Source organism: Ceraceosorus guamensis (genome assembly GCF_003144195.1).
Source record: "Ceraceosorus guamensis strain MCA 4658 unplaced genomic scaffold IE81scaffold_3, whole genome shotgun sequence".
Lineage (NCBI taxonomy): Eukaryota > Fungi > Basidiomycota > Exobasidiomycetes > Ceraceosorales > Ceraceosoraceae > Ceraceosorus > Ceraceosorus guamensis.
In genome coordinates, this window is record NW_020289998.1 from 279,753 (window position 1) to 296,732 (window position 16,980).

The 16,980-nt window shown below is 55.4% G+C and overlaps 6 protein-coding genes across 6 annotated transcripts; 3 read left to right on the plus strand and 3 right to left on the minus strand.

Annotated features, from left to right (window-relative positions):
• Positions 1-1,004: 1,004 nt before the first annotated feature.
• IE81DRAFT_363690 (hypothetical protein) lies at positions 1,005-3,469 on the plus strand (the record flags this gene model as incomplete). The annotated part of the gene is made up of 4 exons (XM_025516798.1): positions 1,005-1,588; positions 2,010-2,409; positions 2,470-2,560; positions 2,645-3,469. 4 exons carry the CDS (start codon positions 1,005-1,007, stop codon positions 3,052-3,054), a joined length of 1,485 nt encoding a protein of 494 aa, XP_025373015.1. The 3' UTR covers positions 3,055-3,469.
• Positions 3,470-3,931: 462 nt separating this feature from the next.
• On the minus strand, positions 3,932-6,419 carry IE81DRAFT_319695 (hypothetical protein). The gene is made up of 4 exons (XM_025512802.1): positions 5,934-6,419; positions 5,657-5,832; positions 4,550-5,549; positions 3,932-4,466 (listed from the first exon to the last, which is right to left on the minus strand). The coding sequence occupies exons 1-4, from the start codon at positions 6,253-6,255 to the stop codon at positions 4,090-4,092; spliced, it is 1,875 nt and encodes a 624-aa protein (XP_025373016.1). The 5' UTR covers positions 6,256-6,419; the 3' UTR covers positions 3,932-4,089.
• Positions 6,420-6,665: 246 nt separating this feature from the next.
• IE81DRAFT_319697 (hypothetical protein) lies at positions 6,666-9,051 on the plus strand. Its single transcript, XM_025512803.1, has 6 exons — positions 6,666-6,805; positions 6,890-7,570; positions 7,648-7,844; positions 7,917-8,250; positions 8,329-8,438; positions 8,506-9,051. The coding sequence occupies exons 1-6, from the start codon at positions 6,792-6,794 to the stop codon at positions 8,652-8,654; spliced, it is 1,485 nt and encodes a 494-aa protein (XP_025373017.1). The 5' UTR covers positions 6,666-6,791; the 3' UTR covers positions 8,655-9,051.
• Positions 9,052-9,768: 717 nt separating this feature from the next.
• IE81DRAFT_319699 (Ribonuclease/ribotoxin) lies at positions 9,769-10,861 on the plus strand. The gene is made up of 3 exons (XM_025512804.1): positions 9,769-10,180; positions 10,278-10,373; positions 10,511-10,861. Exons 1-3 carry the CDS (start codon positions 9,978-9,980, stop codon positions 10,602-10,604), a joined length of 393 nt encoding a protein of 130 aa, XP_025373018.1. The 5' UTR covers positions 9,769-9,977; the 3' UTR covers positions 10,605-10,861.
• A 604-nt stretch (positions 10,862-11,465) lies between these two features.
• IE81DRAFT_128355 (GTP binding protein Cdc42) lies at positions 11,466-12,729 on the minus strand. The gene is made up of 6 exons (XM_025510249.1): positions 12,608-12,729; positions 12,489-12,531; positions 12,342-12,355; positions 12,194-12,266; positions 11,782-12,116; positions 11,466-11,660 (listed from the first exon to the last, which is right to left on the minus strand). The coding sequence occupies exons 1-6, from the start codon at positions 12,653-12,655 to the stop codon at positions 11,598-11,600; spliced, it is 576 nt and encodes a 191-aa protein (XP_025373019.1). The 5' UTR covers positions 12,656-12,729; the 3' UTR covers positions 11,466-11,597.
• Positions 12,730-14,906: 2,177 nt separating this feature from the next.
• On the minus strand, positions 14,907-16,942 carry IE81DRAFT_319701 (hypothetical protein). The gene is made up of 5 exons (XM_025512805.1): positions 16,090-16,942; positions 15,891-16,012; positions 15,697-15,812; positions 15,406-15,620; positions 14,907-15,332 (listed from the first exon to the last, which is right to left on the minus strand). Exons 1-5 carry the CDS (start codon positions 16,651-16,653, stop codon positions 15,045-15,047), a joined length of 1,305 nt encoding a protein of 434 aa, XP_025373020.1. The 5' UTR covers positions 16,654-16,942; the 3' UTR covers positions 14,907-15,044.
• Between the last annotated feature and the right edge of the window lie 38 nt (positions 16,943-16,980).

Here is a 16,980-nt window from a genome sequence, read left to right on the forward strand (position 1 = left end):
TTCCGATGTGGCCAAGCAGTCATCGCTACTCGAATGCGATATTGGCAACAAACGCTCATCGGTGAGGAAAGGTGGGCACAAGCCCAGGTGACTTCCAAGGCCCACAGTGGCTGCGTTTGAACCACACCCTGCGTTCTTGGAGGGTCGTCGACCGATGAAAGCTTCCGAACTGGATAAGCTTTGTGCTGGACAGCTGTGGAGGTCCATGTCCAGCTATGCGAGCAGCTTACAGCGGCAACAACTCTCAGGCTTCATAGTGAGCATCACTGGTCTTTAGGTACGACAAAGTTGGGCCGAGCGGATGATGTCGACCTGCACCGACAAGATTTTGTAGCATGTGTGGGCGAGCACTGTGTGTAGGGCGGGCTGTGATGCCATGCCAGCTTCCTTGCCGAAAGTGTGAATGCACTCGGACGATCGAGCATTCTGGTCAAAGCTACGCTGGCACGCTAGCCTCCTGCTAGATACACGCCCGTGCTTTGTGGACCCTGAGCGGGCCCAACATGATGACGTCCACCCAACCACGACCGTCGCTTTGGCATCGGCTGTCCGTGATAATACCACCAAGAACACCTGTCTAGTCGTCTTGTGCGCGTCTTGTTGCGACCTTTAGGTCGGGCTCGCTGAGCGTCTCGATCGCAACGGAAGAATGGTGTGCTTCGGCTGAATTTTGGCCATTCGTGTTCTTTGCGCCTTTGGCGAGGTGTGTTTCGCTCAGGATAGAGGGCATTGCAGGAGTGTCTGCACAGAGGATTGACGCGATGGCAAGAACTTGGAATTGCGAGCGTGGACTTGGTCCTGACGGTCGTGAGAGCTGGCTTGGTGTTGTCGATTTGCGGCATGAGCTGTCTGGGTGATTGCCACAGCCTTTGTGATCCACTGCCGAATGTATAAAAGGGCCCACGTTCGTGTCCAAGGTTGGAGGCCACTTTCATCATCTCACTTTTCCTTTCCACATCCTTTCCCACCCCCTTCCCTACAACCCCATACGTTCTCCATCCATCATGGTTCAAATTCTCCGTCTCTTGCCGCTTGTAGGCTTCGTCTCAGCCGCCATGGCCGCCTGCCCTATGGCCGAGCTCACGCGTCGCGGCAATGTCCCCGCTGACATCGCTGCGCGATACCACGCTGGGCTCGGTCTTGGCGACCTCAGCGCCGACAAACGTGGCGATGCTCCCGTTGAGCGTGCCCAAGCTCCTCCAGGCTCTCACAATGACCAGCCTCCCCTTCTTGACCCCTTGAGCGGCATCCTTTCGCCGCTTGGACTGGGCGGCCTGACTCCGCGCTCGGACGCCCTTCCTGAGCACCTCGAGATGCAGCGTCGTCACATCCTTGAACGTCTCAACGAGCGCGATGAGGACGTCGACATCGATGCCAGGGTCCTCACCCCTAAAGCGCAGAAGCGCCACTTCGAAGAGCGCGGTCTCATCGGAGGCCTTCTTCAACCTCTTCAGGGTCTCCTTGCTCACCTCGACATTCCTGCTCCTTATGAAACCGGACTTAAAGCCATTCCTGGAAACGATCCGGACCACCAGTACAAAGCTCCTGATTCTACCGAAAAAAGAGGCCTCTGTCCCACGCTTAACACGTTAGTTCGGGGATTAGGGTTAGGGTTAGGGTTAGGGTCTAACCCTAGGGTTCTAACCCTAAGTAGAAAGGATGAGGAGACTCGCTAGGCATTGCTGAAGGACGCTAACGTCTTGTCTTCCTTTTTCATCCGGCGTGGATGCGTTCACGATCGACCGATGTATCTCGATTTCGAACTTGCCCGGGCCGCCGGTAGTCTGGCTAATCACGGGTGAGTTCGACGCTGAGATTTGAGTGTAAAACACAGATTGCCCAAAGAATTTCAGGAATGATGAAGAGTGAAGGGCTAATGTTCGTCGTGGAGAAGTCGGGATGGCGGTTGCACGAGCATCGAAAGGCGCGCTACATGCTCGTCACGTGACCACACATATCCCTGTGCCAGAGCTGATTAATTTGCGACCATATCATCCACCCGCCTGCAGATACATTGACCGATCTGGCATCACCACTTTTGCTGAGGCCGCCAATGCCATCCAAGAGGCTTACTCGATCTCTTTCGACCTGGCCGTCGGCTTGTCCGCCCTAGGTCTGCTGGCGGGTGGTGACATCATCACCGGCAAGTACAGCCTTGGTGGTCAAGACCCTCGTGTTCCCAACACCCTTGGCCCTGCGCTCGGCATCAACAGGCACGGTCTGTTCGAGCTGGATGGTTCCATCAGCCGTAGCGATGCTGGATTCGGTGACAACCACTCCTTCAACCAGACCAAGTGGGATGCTCTGGTGGATGACACCAAGAAGTACGGTGGCGGTTTGTTCAACCTTGAGGCCTTCAAGCGTAATGCTGCCACCCAGATCGAGGCAAGCCGCAACACCAACCCAACGGTGAGTAGCGAAGCGCGACTGTCAGCAAAGCTCTTCTGAGTACGTCCTTCTCCCCTGAAGTACACCAACGGCCCAAACTTCTTTGTGAACTATGCTACTCGTGCTTTGACTGCGCGTCCTCTGCCCAACGGTACAGCCCCAAACACTCCTGGTGAGTCGCAGTCGCAGTCGCCTTACCGCCCTGCCTTTGAGTCGTCTTGAGGCACTGACATTGGTTTCCACTGTCTCAACGAAGATTACGCGAACGTAGCCCCATTCTTCCTTGAAGAAAAGTTCCCCGAAAACTGGTTCAGAATTCCCAACGCCTACTCGCTCGTCGACTTGCTTGGTGACGTGGCATCTTTGCTTCTCTTCAAGCCTCAACCTCTCGGCGAGACCCACAACGGTCGCTTTGTGCCACTCGAGGTGAACGTGCCCACCCTACCAGAGGATGTTGCTTGCTTCGCCTTCGCAGCACTCGTCGACGTTGCACCTGGTCAGGTGTCCGGTGGCATCCAGGTGCTCAACGCCATCAAGGACCAGCTTTTCGCTCCTCTCTTCAAGTCCGTCAAGTGCGACATTGACGAGTTTAGCAAGCGTCAACAAGGAGGTAGTGGTATCAATGGCGGTCGCCGTTCGGTGACCAGCTATTCCCGCGAGGCTTGAAGAGGTGGATGGTGATCGACTGGCAAGGTCTTCAGACTCGCCCTTTGCTGTGGCCAACCCTTTCCACGTCCCGCACACAGCCGCAGCGTGCTCCAACGGTTGCATAAGCGCGCATGCGCCTGCGACTCACGCGCGCGTGTGTAGGAGGAACGCGTCCGGACGGTGTTGGACAGCGTGAATGAAGCACGGCATGCTCGCTGAGACAATCACATCGATCGACCGCAGCTCGTTCGTCCTCAACGCCAGAGCGCCAGCTTTCACGGTCGCGCCTTCACCTCCAATCCTCTTTCACCTCTTTCGACTTGTCTCCATTCATAAATATGCCTTTTCGCATGTAGCCCAGTGTACGCACTACTACCATCACGCATAGCCTCCTCAACTTTGCTTTCGGACCTTCGAGTCTATTCTAATTGATCCTTTCTTCCAAGAGGATGGGTTGCGTGGCTAGTCCATGTTGAGTCGGCTGTCAAACCATCGCGCTATATCATGGACTACGCTCCAATTTGATCCCAAAGAGTACCGATCGTGTGCAGACAATGTGAGTCTTCAAGTCAGCCGTAACGCACAACGTACATCCTCTTTCAATGCCACAAGCTCGCTTGACGTCTGTCAGCCATAGCGCCCAATGTAAGATCCTCTATCAATGCCACAAGCTCGCTGACGTCAAGCGTGGGAATGTGCCTGTTCGTGAGTCCTGTACGGTAGACCATCAAGCTCTATCGGGGACGCGCGGGAACACTCAAGCAAGCTTACCTTGGGAGTGCTGTGCTAGATCGAACCATCTCACCTTCACGCAGCACCCTGCAATGTGACAGCAGTTGCCCATCCCGCTCGAACAGCGCGCCTTCACCTTGGTCGGTCAGCAGACGCAGAAGAGCTACGATGAGGTTAAAATATTGAAATATTGAAATACAATGTGTCGGGGTAGAAATCTGATCGTGACTAAGTGATCTGGGAGCGCGTGACATGTGGCGCAAGCCAAATGCTGCGACCATCGCCTTGCTTGGATGCGAAGCATGACATAGAGCCTGTCTTTCAGGCGAGGACGGGCCCAGCTCGAGCTGGCGCCCCCTCTTGCTCGATCCGATGCGGTCGGGGCGCGTCTTCATCCTCTCCTGTCCAGTCGACGAGATAGTCTTCGACTTGACCGAGGGCACGTCTGGAAAAAGAATTCACAGCCTTGTAAACAGCGTAAGCCGCTTTGAGTATTCCAAAGAGGATCAAGAGGACGCCGAGCACGATAATGACTGTGTCCATGGCGCCACCACCTCCTCCATTCCTTCCTCGTCTGTTGCGCGCCTCGCGCCGTGCGAAATGACGACCCACGCCCCAGTTGCCAAATGGCGTGAAAGGTAGCGACATCATGACCTGCAACACAGAGCCAGCTCCAATGACGAACAAGCCGAGCAGCACTGGACATGCAGATTTGAGCATCGCGATTCACGAATGAGCGACATACGTCACCTCTGCGCGTAAGCAGCGGAGCACCACTTACTCTGTGTGACGACACGAATAGGCCAAGTCTCCTGTTTTGACAAGTCCTCCATCAGTTTTTCCTTGACGAGCTCCTTCGTGATGCACTCGCCTTGCTGCGCGCCCTTGCGGCTGCTTGCAGCATCATTTTGCACTTTCGTTGGACAAAGCTTGGTGGCTCGCCTTTGGTCTCCGACACTGTCCTCAAGCTGTGGTCGCTCAGCGTTCCTTCTGAGAAAGGGAAACCACTTGCGAGCCGCAATCGGACTTGAGCTCGAGGCAGCCTGTGCATGACGGTCCGGTACGCTTGCGACTGGCTCTGTCTCTCGCGCCGAAAGCGGCGCAGGTGGAGTAGAGGAGACGGTGCTTGCAGTACTTGGTGCATCCTCTCCATGCAGCCAAACCCACTTGAGCTCGGACCACCAACCCTGCTTCGCTGCAACTTCGCGCTGTTCGTTGTACTTTCCTTGGGCTTTGCGCAGCTCCTTGTCGCTCTTGCCGTAATCTGGATCGGCAACACCGGTCCAAGCTCCAGCCATTGCGATGAGACCCGCAGCTTCAGTGTCGTAGTCGGCCGAGAACTCGTACAGAAACTTTAAGAAGCCCCCAGCGTCTTTGGCGGTGCGCTGTCGGGGATCGCCGTAGCGGAAGTGACGCAGAAGTTGAGCGTACGTCATGATGCGAGGAGATGTGACCGATCCTGCGCCTTCGCCTTGCACATAGAAGCGTACTCCGTGCGAAGTGTCTATCAGGTCGAAGTCTAGCTGTTCTCGCTCCACCTTCGCTTCGATGACGCTAGAATCGAATCTGCTATACGCCAGCTCGCAGATCACGCCAGCGCCGTAGGCCAAGATACCGAATAAGAGCATGGAGACGAGCAGTACCAGACCTGGCGAGGTACCAAAGCCAACGAAGCGAGACTTTTTGAAGCGGTAAGGGGCACGGCACTGATCGCACCTCAAAGCTGAAGAGCTGCGGGGCGAGAGTCTCCTCCACTCTTCGAGGCAGCCGGCGTGGACGTACTAAGAAGTGGACAGGATACAGAAGCGGAAAGGATAAACATGCCCGAACTAAGCCTCCGGAAGTATGTGCAGCCGAAATTGCGGAAAGAAGTTCGCTCTACACGCACCTTCATAGTCCCACTACATCGGCAGGGTGAAATGAGCTTCGTACTCAAGTTGCCTGAGTCGAAGCAGATGCGACAGGCACGCGCCTGCCCAGCCTCTTGCTGCATCGCCACATTTTCTCTGTCTTCTGAGCGTGGCAAATTTTGTTCGCTTGCGCTCCTGCTTCTCTGTTCGTGACCTATCTCGCATGACGTGGGCGTCAGTTGTCGCAAAGGCTGCCGCATACACCAAGTCAGGGAGCCAGCCGCTCAAGCCACCGTTCATGCATCTTTTACGCACCTTCGGTGCTGCCACTATCGCTCACATGTGCTAGAGAGCCACTCGCGTCCGTAGTCTCCGACTCCTCCGAAGCAATCGAGGTCACAGAAGAGGAAGAGGCGGAGCCATCAGCCGCTGTGCGTGGGCCGAGGCGCCCTTCTGGGTCAGGAACTCGACGGTGATCTGCCGAGCTTCCAGCACTCGTCGATGCTCTCGAATGCCATCCGTATGTGAGGTCAGCTGCTGTGAGCGTGCCTGAGGTTGGGTCCAATGGTGCGCGCTGGTCGGGTAGTCTTCGACGGAGTGCCTCATTGAGAGTCTGCTGGGGACGAGGTGGTGGCATTGTGAGTCACATCTGGCGCTCGGAATCGCTGCCATCAAAGTTGCGTGGTAGCGACCGGAGAGGTGACTGCTGAAGCACCGTGAGAGTCTGTTTGCCGCGTCGAGATATCACCATCTGATGTCGCGAATAGCGATCGAATGAGGTGGTCGAGGGAGGCGCAAAGGTGGCAAGTCAAGACTCAGCAGCACGGTCTGCTGGGCACTTCCAACCTCTCGCCGCTTAATTGCCGCGACGCTTGCACCCTTGCATGCACTCACGGCAGCACCTCCACGTCCCGCCGCACTCAGCAGCGCAATGCTCGGCTGCGCGCTTTTTTCCGTGGAGACCGCGGAAATCCCTTGACAGTCACAGTGCGTTGTGATTCAGCGCAGCCATCTCACCTCACCATCTCGCACAACCACCACTCCGCCAACTATCGCCACCACCTTGACACTGTGCTCAAGATGAACAGGCAAGCCGCATAGATCTGGCTCATCGCAGACAATATTTCGCACCGGATCATTGTGCCAGGGCTCAGCTAGACCTCGCGTCGCATTATGGCATTACGCAGGTGAGCACACCCCACTGGATCGCATCGTCCTCTTCCAGCGCGCGGGTGGTTGACCGTGCTCACATGTCCATGCGCGCGACCCAGTGTGCTCAGCATACACCCACTGAGATCGCACATCACAGCGCAATACAGCAGTGGCATTACCGGCCAACAAGTCTTGGCACGAAGGGCATCGTTGCCCTTCGCTCGAAAGTTCAACTCTTCCACACTTCTGGCCCAACCTCGTCCACGGCGCTTCAAGTCAGGGTTGGAAAGGCATGAAGAAGCCGAAACGCTGCGGTCGGAGGACTTGGTGAACCCGAGTGGTCGCATTTACTCTCCTCGACGAGGACGAGACGATGAGGACTCGGATGTGCTTCAACAGGCCGTCCGTGCGGGTTTGGATCGGGATTCAATCGCTGAATTGCAAGACAGATTAGATAGAGCCAAAAAGCCGTCCATCGTGTGGGCTACCCTCAGCACAATGGCCTTGGGATATGCATGCTACTCTACGGCTGCCTGGTACAGCGTCAAAAATACCGAGGAGCTAAAGGACCAAGACCGAGGACGGGGCAGGTTCTGGCCCAATCTTGCCAGCCTTTGGCCGGTGGGCGAGACGCAAGCTTTGACTGCCGAGGAGAGTAGACTGAGGGTTGTTAGACAGGAGGAGATCGTGAAGAAGGCTCAAAGCTCAGCACGGGCCTTGTCGAAGTTGTGCGATCAGCTCTTGCTCCCTCAAAGTCTCAAGCAGTCCTTGTCACAGGCATGGCTCAGCATCGTGGCCCAGTGAGTTCAGTGTGGATCACTTGTAGGCGCCCTTTCTGCGCAGTGTTGACGCAAATGGCAATGCTGCCGTTGCACAGCTATCTAAATTTGTCTCCAGGACAACAAGCTATGGTTCCTGTGATAGCCGTCAACACCGCCATCTTTGCTGCTTCTGCTGCCTACTCTTTGCGCCCTCTGAGCCGTCTCGGCCGCTTGTGGAGCCGAACTTTCATCCATAGCCCTTCCTCAGGTCGACATCACACGATCCTCACGAGCTCCTTCGCACACAGCGCCCGTGGGTACATCGGCGCACAAAGCTCGTTGCGAAGCGCAAGGACTGACTACTGTTCCGATTTACCCATATCAGCTATGCATTTCCTCTTCAATAACCTTGCGCTCTGGTCTTTCTCAGCGACGATTTTCTCGTCCAAGCCATTCCTGTCCTCCGACGAAGGGATTTTGAAGCACACCTCCGAAGCGTCCTTGGCGCCGCACTTGCTGGCCTTTTGCGCTTTAGCAGGGATCAGCTCAGGGCTCTTGTCCCACCTCGTCAACGCTGCAAGATGGCGCTTTCTCGCTGCGAGAGCTGGCGAGGCCGTCGCTAGATCCAAATATGGTCTGACAGCTAGTCTAGGAAGCTCTGGATTTGCCTACAGTCTGCTAGTCATGAACGCTCTGGCCTTTCCGGATGCTCAAGTGGGGTGAGTTGGAGAGCCCGAAACGACGGCGTTCAGCGCTGCTCAATGCTGACCCTGCTCGACTCTGCCCCTCAATACCAGACTCATCTTCCTTCCGATGATATCCTTCCCCATCGCGCAAGGTGTCCTTGGCTTGGTCGCGCTGGACGTCGTTGGTGTATTGCGCGGCTGGAGGATGTTTGATCACTGGGGTGAGGTGCACGCCAGTCCCCTGTCTTCTCTGGCTTGCTGACCTCTCATCGCTTTAATCACTCTCAGCTCATCTTGGAGGTGCAGCCTTTGGCTACCTGTACTTCAAGCACGGCAACGACCTTTGGGAGAGGAAGAAGGCTGACTGGAGAAAGAATTGGTCATTCACTATGGAGTATCATAGCGACCTGGATGCAGAAAGGGAACGCAAAGTGTGACAGAGTCGTTGCTACCGTAAGCCTGCCTCGAAGACTTTCCAAAGAGGACACGAGCTTTGTCACCGCTCATCAAATGTTGTTGCTGCGCTCATGTTCGCTTCCATCGTAAGTGCACCACTCAATGTACTTGTAACAAGTCGTGATCTTTCGTGATTGGCTCTCTGTCGCTCTCATGCGCTGCACAACGCTGTTGGCGCGTCTCTTCGCAAGCTCATCAACGTGCGCTGCCCGAAATACTTGACCGCTGCAAGGCACGCTTGAGAGCATCGCCCACGAAGCAAACTCGAAGCAAAACTCTCATCAGTCGCACACTTGCATCCTCGGAAAGGCTGGCTAGAGCGCAACGGGAAGTTTGTTTAGTCACCAGTGTGATGTCCCGTATCCTCCGTCTCCACCAGCGGCGGGATGCTTGAGTGGGCAGCTATACATGTAGAATCGGTATACACTTAAATAGAAGTTTAGCGCCATGATGATTGCAGCTCAAGCGCCGACGTGCATATTCAAATTGCAGAGAGCCAGACGAGCATTTAAGCGATCGAGCATTCGCGACTTGCTTTAAACTCAATGTGTACGTATATATCGCGTAATTGTCCGGGCGAGTTCTGTCCGCCGCCCCGCCCGCCAATGACCAAATCGTTAAGGTGAACCTAGCTGCGGTGATAGAACCAACAAATGCCGGCTCGCGCTATCAGCCGCCGGCCCGAGTGCCCTTGCCGCGGATACTGATGTAGGAGCAAAGAGAAAACGTGGTGTAGCCGCATATCCATGCAGCAAGCATTGCCCACTCATCCTGTGTGCTCAGAAAGGACTCCGATCCGCCGCGAAGCTAGGGCAAGGCTGCGCTGAGCAGGAAGGAGAGTCGGACGACACGTCGAATCGAATGCAGCAGCAGCAGCTGCTGCTGCTCTCCTCGGTGACCCCTGTATCATTGCCGTAGGGACCAAGCTTAGCTTCGGACGTTGTGCCGAAGCGCACGCTCCCTCGCGCAGATGTGCTGACGCTAGAAGACAAAAGTCAGGCTTGTGGTTCCATCTGAGTACGCAAACAGCGCTGGCCGCGTCTCGCTCTCATTGGTGCTTGCTGCTTGATAGTGTCCACTGCCAGTCTCCCAGCAGTGAGTCCAGTAGCAGATCGTTTGGTTCTCGGATGTCCGACAGTGTCTGCTACGGGCAAGTGATGCTGCCATTTCTATAAGAATAAGAAGCCTTTCGCATGTTCATGCCCAGTGATCCACCCCAACCCTGTGTGCTCACCTTCTCCCTTGCTTATCCATCTCACCCTTCGCCTTGCTCTCCAAACCCTCGCTCACCGTACCTCTTCACGATGTTCTCTCTCAAGGCCCTTCTCGTCGTTGCGTTCGTCGCAGCAAGCAGCGTTTCCAGCGCCAGCATCGCTGCGCGTCAATCCAGCGTCAGCTGCGGTGGACACTCGATCTCTTCCAGCCAGATCCAAACTGCTCTGCAGACCGGCTACGACGACTATCAGAACGGCAGCTCCCCTTCAGGCTACCCTCACGCCTACTACCAGTGCGTGATCGAGCAAACGTGTTGTCACACGTCTTTGAGTGAAAGAAAAGAGGAAAAAGAACACTTGTTGACTTTTTGTCCAAGCTTGCTTTTGCAGATACGCCGATGAGCACATCACCCTCCAGTGCGACGGCAACTCTTACCACGAGTTCCCCATCACTGGCTCTACTCCCTTCACTGGCGGCTCTCCCGGGTGAGTGGACGATGCGGAGGAAGAGCCCGGGCCTCAACCTTGATGCTGCTGCCGGTGCCGGAATGTCAAGCAAGCAATTTTGAGTGACGCATCACACACATGCTGACGACGCTTGACTTTTGCTTCCCCTCTCTTAGCGCCTACCGCGTCATCTTCAACGACGACGGCGACTACTGCGCCACGGTCTACCACGCGAGCAAGTCTGACAACTCCTTTGCTCAGTGCAACTAAGCGCGCAAAAGTCATGATGGTGCATTTGCACAGCCGGACATTCTAGCCTGCTCCACAGACCGCATCCACACTCGTCCCAAAAGAATCTTGTCAGTTCCCACGTCCTTCGGCGTGCTCGAAAGAGCGTCGCCCTGCCGGGAGAGAGCTGCTCGAATAATGACCGGTGATGCAAAAGAGAGAGAGAGAGAGAGAGAGAGCGCATCACTTCTACACCTGTACCTACTTCATGCGTAATGACAAGTGATGCCACAAGCGGTGACAGCGATCCGAGCATCAACCGAGGTCGCAGATCGGCGCTGCCGCCATCAGCGCAGCCTCTCGAAGAGGACGAATGTGAGTCCCATCAGCCTACTGCTCCGCCGAGACACTCGACAATCCCCCCCCCCCCCCCTGAGCGCCCTCTTTTTGAACTGCACGAGGCCTCGTGATGGGACGCATATACGAACCTCATTCCGAACCTTTCGAGAGGCAGGGACCTTCCCGCCTCATGTACGCTCGATCGTTGACTTCTATATCGGCGGAGTGTCAAGCGCATGAGTCGGTCCGAAAAGCTGCCGCAAATCCTCTCACCCTGCTGTGGCTGGAGGACCTCACACGATTTCCCGCTAATTGGACTACGCCAAGTGGTGTTTTGACGATAGAAATCAAGTCCAGATGGAGAAACAAATGCGCCATGAGTGACGAGGCACCGAAAAGCGGGACAGGAAAGGAAAGAGGCTCGAACGGATGACCATCGAAGATTGTCAGCGTGCTCCTAGAGCATGATGGCATCAAATCGCCGGCTTGCCGAGTCGTCAGGAGTGAGATCGTCTCGATCTGATCGTCTGTTTGCGTCCATAGCTCCGCGCTTCCTTTTCTTGCTGTGCTCCGCAATGCTCCGCGGTAACATAGGTCGAGGGAACGAAGAGTATTTGCCGCAGTATATATTGTGAATTGGGGAGAAGTGGATCGGGAAATTTCGTGAAAAGCGGTCGCTGTACCGAGACCTGTCCTCTAGAGAATGGCGCACTTCGACTTTTTTCGTACGACGGGAGGCTCCAGCGCAGCGACGATTGCCTGGGATATCGAAGGGTGACGAGAGCTTCAGCCAGCCTGCACAGGCATCGGCTCTGTGACCTTGGCCTAGGCGCCCAGTATGCCAGGCTTTCGCCGCTCGACATGCATGCAGGCCACTCACCTCGTCAAAGACGTTCTTCAATCCCTTCTGCGTCAAGGCGGAACACTCGACGTACTTGACAGCACCCAATTCCCTCGCGAGCCTCTCGCCCGACTCGAAAGCTACGGGTCTTTGCTTTTGCCTGGCCAGCTTCTCGACAACTGCAGAGTCATCCCTCAAATCCACCTGAGTTCCGACGATGAGGCACGGCACGCCCGGGCAGTGGTGATGCACCTCTGGGAACCACTTCTCCTTCACGTTTTCGAAAGATGCTGGGGATGTGACGCTGAAGCACACCAGGAAAACATCCGTCTGAGGGTATGACAAGGGACGCAGTCGATCGTAATCCTCCTGACCTGTTGAGTACGAGGTATCTCACGTTAGATATGGGGCGCCTGTCTGCAATACCAGAACGTGGCTGCACCACACGCACCAGCAGTGTCGAAGAGACCCAAAGTGTAGGGATCTTCACCAATCATGACAGTGACCGCATAGTTGTCAAAGACCTGCATTCGATGACACGTTGTCGCCAAGTGTGAGCAGCGATGCATGTGCGCTTTTGGATTCAGCTGTCTACTCACAGTCGGCACATACTCTGCAGCGCGATTGTACATATGTAGAGACTCGCGATGTCAGCATCCGGATTCATGCTGCCTCAAGACACCCTCAAGCCTCGCAGTACGACTGCCGCTTTGCGTTCAGTCGGAAGTTCTCGCTCTTATACGCACCGCTCGGGAACTTGTTGGTGGTATAAGAGATCAGCAAACACGTCTATGCGGAGCAAGTGCAGAACGCCAATCAGCCTCATACTAGACATCTGAAGAGCCACAGCACATGAGCAACATACCTTTCCAACCGCACCATCACCGACCACGACACACTTGATGGTCTGCATCGCGCCTCTCTTTTGCTTTCAGATGCAGCGAGTCCGAGTCTGCGTGCAAGTGGGACACAAAGGATGGAAATCAGCAAGCCTGACCTCGGATCACGATGTAGCCGCAGACGTAGAGCGACTGCCGCGAGGCTAGACAGGTCAGTGCTGCTGGAGCCACAAGACTGGCCTCTCCCTGCCGCCTACACATCCATCCGGATCGCGTCAATCTCTGCAAGCTAAGCGAATCGATGCGCCAAAGCTCGAGATGCCGAAGGATCCAAGACCATACAGCGTCTCGAGACATGCACATCTGCACTCGCTGCGCAAGAGAGATTCTCAGATGCCATGCTGCGAGCATACAAGCACCATTAGCGTGACGAGCCGGCCACAACCCAGTGATGACGCATGATACTGGTCACCCAATCTGTTCGCACAGACCACCTTTGGGTCCTTATTTCCCACTCATGCCAGTCAAGTTTGACGATTCGACTGCTCAAGGGCGCTGACGCTTTCCAATCACCAGATTGGCAGAGCCCGCGCTGGTTTGGACGTGCCCAGAGCCACGCCGCCCTCCTATGAGACTGACCTTCTTTCCTGGTGCCTGCTCAACTATGTCTTCCGATTGCGATACCGACCCTTCCTAAGTCCTTGATCAGCCAGCAGGACCTCGATAGACACCGAGGTTGCGGAATTCTTGGAAGGTCGTCGAGCCAGTGATAAGCGAGGTCGATTGCAGAGGTCGCTCGTAGATGAGTCCGAAGTGACTCAGATAAGAGTTGCGAGATCTGCGATCGAGAGCTATGAGACGTCGATGAGATATACCTCGCTCGTTTGCCGAACGAAGGGATGCGAATGCGGAGGAATGAGAGTTCACGAGTCGAAGTCAGAGTCAAGAGTGAGTGTGACCAGTGGTTCAATAGCGACCTCAAAGCGTCACGAGTGGATGGCGCACGCAAGGCCCAAGCATAGAAATGACGAGTTCAGGAGATTCATTTCAACTTGCGCGTGCGTGCGTGCGTGCGTGCGTGCGTGCGTGCGCGCGATTCAAGCTTGGCGCGGCTGCTTTGCCCTCCCTCGCCTGCGCGCGGCTCGTGCTGGATGCATGCCTCTGCTATGCCTGCCACGCTGTGCCCTGCGCGCGCGGGTCTGCCCTCGTGATGTGCTGCCTAGCAGCGATCAAGGCGCAACCCATGCACTCAAGACTGACGGCATTTGCTATGTGTACTCATATGTGTACGTACAGTATACAGTATGTACATGTATATAATAGCTGCTGCACCCATGCTGTGTAAAGACCGCTGCATGGGCACGCGATGCGGCGGCGCTTTATGCTGTGCGGTCCAACTGAGGATCACGGCGTACCGTCTCTGTCTGCTGCACAGCTCCTGCGACGCGCGTTTTGGCGAGCTCCTGAAGCGGTCGTGGACCGCGCACCGCACCTCTTTGCATATTCGTGATGATTCTTGTGATGATTACACTCGTGACTCCGACTCGTAAAATCACGATTGTATAGCTCGCGATGATGCTTGCATGGGCGCAAACGGTCCGTCATGGTGTGTGCATATAGGTTTGCTGCCTATAGGAGCGGTCTAGCATGCGCGCGGCGAGCTGTCTCGTTGTGGCGCATCGATGCTGCTGTTAAGCTAGATGAAGCCGTGTAATTGACAGCGCGGCAGCAGGCGTCGGTCGATCTGAACCGTGATTTGAATCTGCACAGACGTGACCGGGCTCGTGCAGAAAGTCTTTCATGCATGATTTTTTTTTTCTATCACGCCTTCAACCGAGCTACTAGAGCATTGAAAGAGAGGCGCAGCCGCTAGCAAGCATGCAGGGGCGACTCGCCTCAGCTGCATGGCTGCTCTTGTAGCAATTGATTTGAATGTCATTTCAGAATTGAACTTGAACGATTCGTGCCTTCACATCGGGATTCAGTTCGTGACTTATTACCATGCAGGCCAAACAACTAAAAAGTTGGTTCAAGCTGTATGCGTGTCTCAGTTCGTCTAGTCGCTGATAATCGTCAAAGGAGATGTGAAACGATATCCAAGGTCGAGCAAGCAAACAGCCACGCAATTTTGAATTTTGAGTCTCTGAAATCAAAAATTGGGTCCTGAATCAAGAATGCTTGACCCGTGCGTTCAGGTGGTGGGCTAATGCTGAATCCACGATTCGGTTGAAGCCTTGAGTCAAGTTTGTGTGCCAGTCAGACGTGACCCTCGCACACATACGAAGCTTAGCCTCACACAGCCACAGGGCTTGATCAGCGTAGAGTGCACCTACTCAATCGCGGATTGATCTTTTGAGCAGCCACAACCATGATTCTTGAATGACGAGAAGTGTGTGTGTGTCGAGGCACAGAATACAGACACGCAGGAGAAGACACTTGGGGGCCCGACACTCTTCATGATGATCATCTTTCAGCGACTCTTCTCTCGCGAGGATACTGAGCTTCAGAGGTCGGTTGGGAGGCCCAAGGCCGAGATCTAGCAGACTGGTGATCAATCTGTGCCATCGAAGGATGCACGCCAAAAGGCGGCATGAAGGAAGAAGCCGCGATGCTTTGTGGGTGCGAGTGTCCAGGCTGGAAGGCTTGAGGCGACGCTTGTTGCTGCACCATCAGTTTGGCTTGACCCAAAAAGGCCAGAGTGCACCTGACCACCAAGGTCGTCAGCAAGTAGCCCATCACTGCTACGAAGATCTGATGAGAAGAGCCAGAGAGCTTCAGTGACGAGAAGACCGAAGTCAGACGCGCGTTTGGAGGCGCAGCTCACCATTTCTTTGTACCCTAGAGGCCCCAAAAATCCCTTGACAACATCAGCAAAGACCTCAGCTACCAGCTTGTAGGTGCTCGACACCGTCGAGGGATCCCTCGCGTAGCAAGCCTCCCAGGCTGCGCATTGCTCAGCCAGCACGGGTGCTTGATTAGGCGTTCCGCAGTGATTCAGAGAGTACTGCTGTGCGCATCTTGCGATCTCGCTGTGGTGTACTGTGAAACGGAAAAGTTGTGGCGTAGGTGTGAGATACGGCAATCTACCATCGATATCAGTAGTCCGCATGCTCACTTCTCTCGTGTGCTTTTGCCTTGCTTCTCACATCGCTGGCGAAAGCCGAGACCATGTGGAACAAGACGTAGAGCCCACAGGCCGTGACACCGCCATTAGCCAATGCAGCTCCCCAGCTGAAATCGTGACCGGTACAAGAGGGTTGAGATGTAAGGAAAGCGCCAGGCCAAGAGCATCGTCTCGCCTTCACTCACGCCTTGGCGACGGCGGGATCCGCCCACGCTGAGCTACTGGACTCGGTTTTCGACGGTGTGGCAGCCGCTGGCTGATACCAGTGATGGTGTGTGATGCGGCTGTTCGGGCTTTTGAGAGAGGCCTGCGAAGAAGCTACTCGTCAGCGAAGTCAAGCAGAAGAAACGGCCTAGTCGGTCGCAGCTTCAACCGTACACTCACTGGTCGTCTCCTAGACTTGGAAGTTGGAGTGATGGCAAGCCTTGCCAGCGCTGAGCTCGACATGCTTGACCCTGCCCGAGGCCCCTCAAACGAAGAATCGTCCTCTTCCTCTTCCTCCTCGTCCGCGCTTCCCGCCTCGTACACCCAGTCCCGCTCGTTCTCGTCATCCCTCGCGTCGAAAGCGGCACTACCTCTGCCGTAGCTCATCCGACCTTGAGAGGTCCCATTTCTCCTGCCAGGATTTGAGCTTCGCACCTTTTTGCCGGCTGTGGCGGTGTATTGTGGAGTTGGGCGGTGCACTTTAGGCGGAGTTGCTTCCGCCATCTCGACCTCAGGACCAGCGATGACTGGGATCGAGTTCGTGCGCCTTTGAGCGGTGATCGAGTTGCCAAGTGCTGATGTGGATGCGTGCGGTGGATTTTCGTCCGCACGTGTCATCATTCGAGGGTCACTCAACGGTGGAGCGTCGAGGTCCATGGGAGCTTCTCTGCCTCGCTGTTCGGCGAGCAGCGCTCGAAAGGAGGGGGCCGCCTTGGCGGGCTGCAGAAAGGCATGTCGCGCCATCCCGTTCTACACGTGTGACCGCCGTTGGCTTACGAGAGGATCACTTGACTGCTATTCAGCTTGTCTTTCCGAGTCACCGCTGGAGGATGTGGAGCCGAGGGTGGAAAGAGCTTCTCGGTGGATGTGCAAGTCCCAAAGCGCCAGCGCTCAACCTTTGCTCCGAGGTGACCGAGCTTGCGAGAATAGATGAGAAAGCGTGGATGTATAGTGTTCGTCGGTTCAAAGTAGCGAGCCAATCACTGTATCGCCATGCGGTCAAGCGTCTTGTATTGAGTGATACCGACGTGAGCGTCTCCTCGGTGCATGCGTACCAACTCATCAGACTTC

Coding starts and splice junctions, on each gene's coding strand:
- IE81DRAFT_128355 (XM_025510249.1), bottom strand. CDS start 12,655: ATGCAGACCATCAAGTGTGTCGTGGTCGGTGATGGTGCGGTTGGAAAG. Junction 12,117..12,193: donor GGGTCTCTTCGACACTGCTG/GTGCGTGTGGTG, acceptor CGTACTCAACAG/GTCAGGAGGATTACGATCGA. Junction 11,661..11,781: donor TGAAGAACGTCTTTGACGAG/GTGAGTGGCCTG, acceptor TCGATATCCCAG/GCAATCGTCGCTGCGCTGGA.
- IE81DRAFT_319699 (XM_025512804.1), top strand. CDS start 9,978: ATGTTCTCTCTCAAGGCCCTTCTCGTCGTTGCGTTCGTCGCAGCAAGC. Junction 10,181..10,277: donor TACCCTCACGCCTACTACCA/GTGCGTGATCGA, acceptor TTGCTTTTGCAG/ATACGCCGATGAGCACATCA. Junction 10,374..10,510: donor TTCACTGGCGGCTCTCCCGG/GTGAGTGGACGA, acceptor CCCCTCTCTTAG/CGCCTACCGCGTCATCTTCA.
- IE81DRAFT_319695 (XM_025512802.1), bottom strand. CDS start 6,255: ATGCCACCACCTCGTCCCCAGCAGACTCTCAATGAGGCACTCCGTCGA. Junction 5,833..5,933: donor CGATAGTGGCAGCACCGAAG/GTGCGTAAAAGA, acceptor CATGCGAGATAG/GTCACGAACAGAGAAGCAGG. Junction 5,550..5,656: donor GATGTAGTGGGACTATGAAG/GTGCGTGTAGAG, acceptor TCCACTTCTTAG/TACGTCCACGCCGGCTGCCT.
- IE81DRAFT_319701 (XM_025512805.1), bottom strand. CDS start 16,653: ATGGCGCGACATGCCTTTCTGCAGCCCGCCAAGGCGGCCCCCTCCTTT. Junction 16,013..16,089: donor CCAAGTCTAGGAGACGACCA/GTGAGTGTACGG, acceptor GCTTCTTCGCAG/GCCTCTCTCAAAAGCCCGAA. Junction 15,813..15,890: donor GATCCCGCCGTCGCCAAGGC/GTGAGTGAAGGC, acceptor TCACGATTTCAG/CTGGGGAGCTGCATTGGCTA.
- IE81DRAFT_319697 (XM_025512803.1), top strand. Junction 7,571..7,647: donor TGGCTCAGCATCGTGGCCCA/GTGAGTTCAGTG, acceptor GCCGTTGCACAG/CTATCTAAATTTGTCTCCAG. Junction 8,439..8,505: donor GAGGATGTTTGATCACTGGG/GTGAGGTGCACG, acceptor AATCACTCTCAG/CTCATCTTGGAGGTGCAGCC.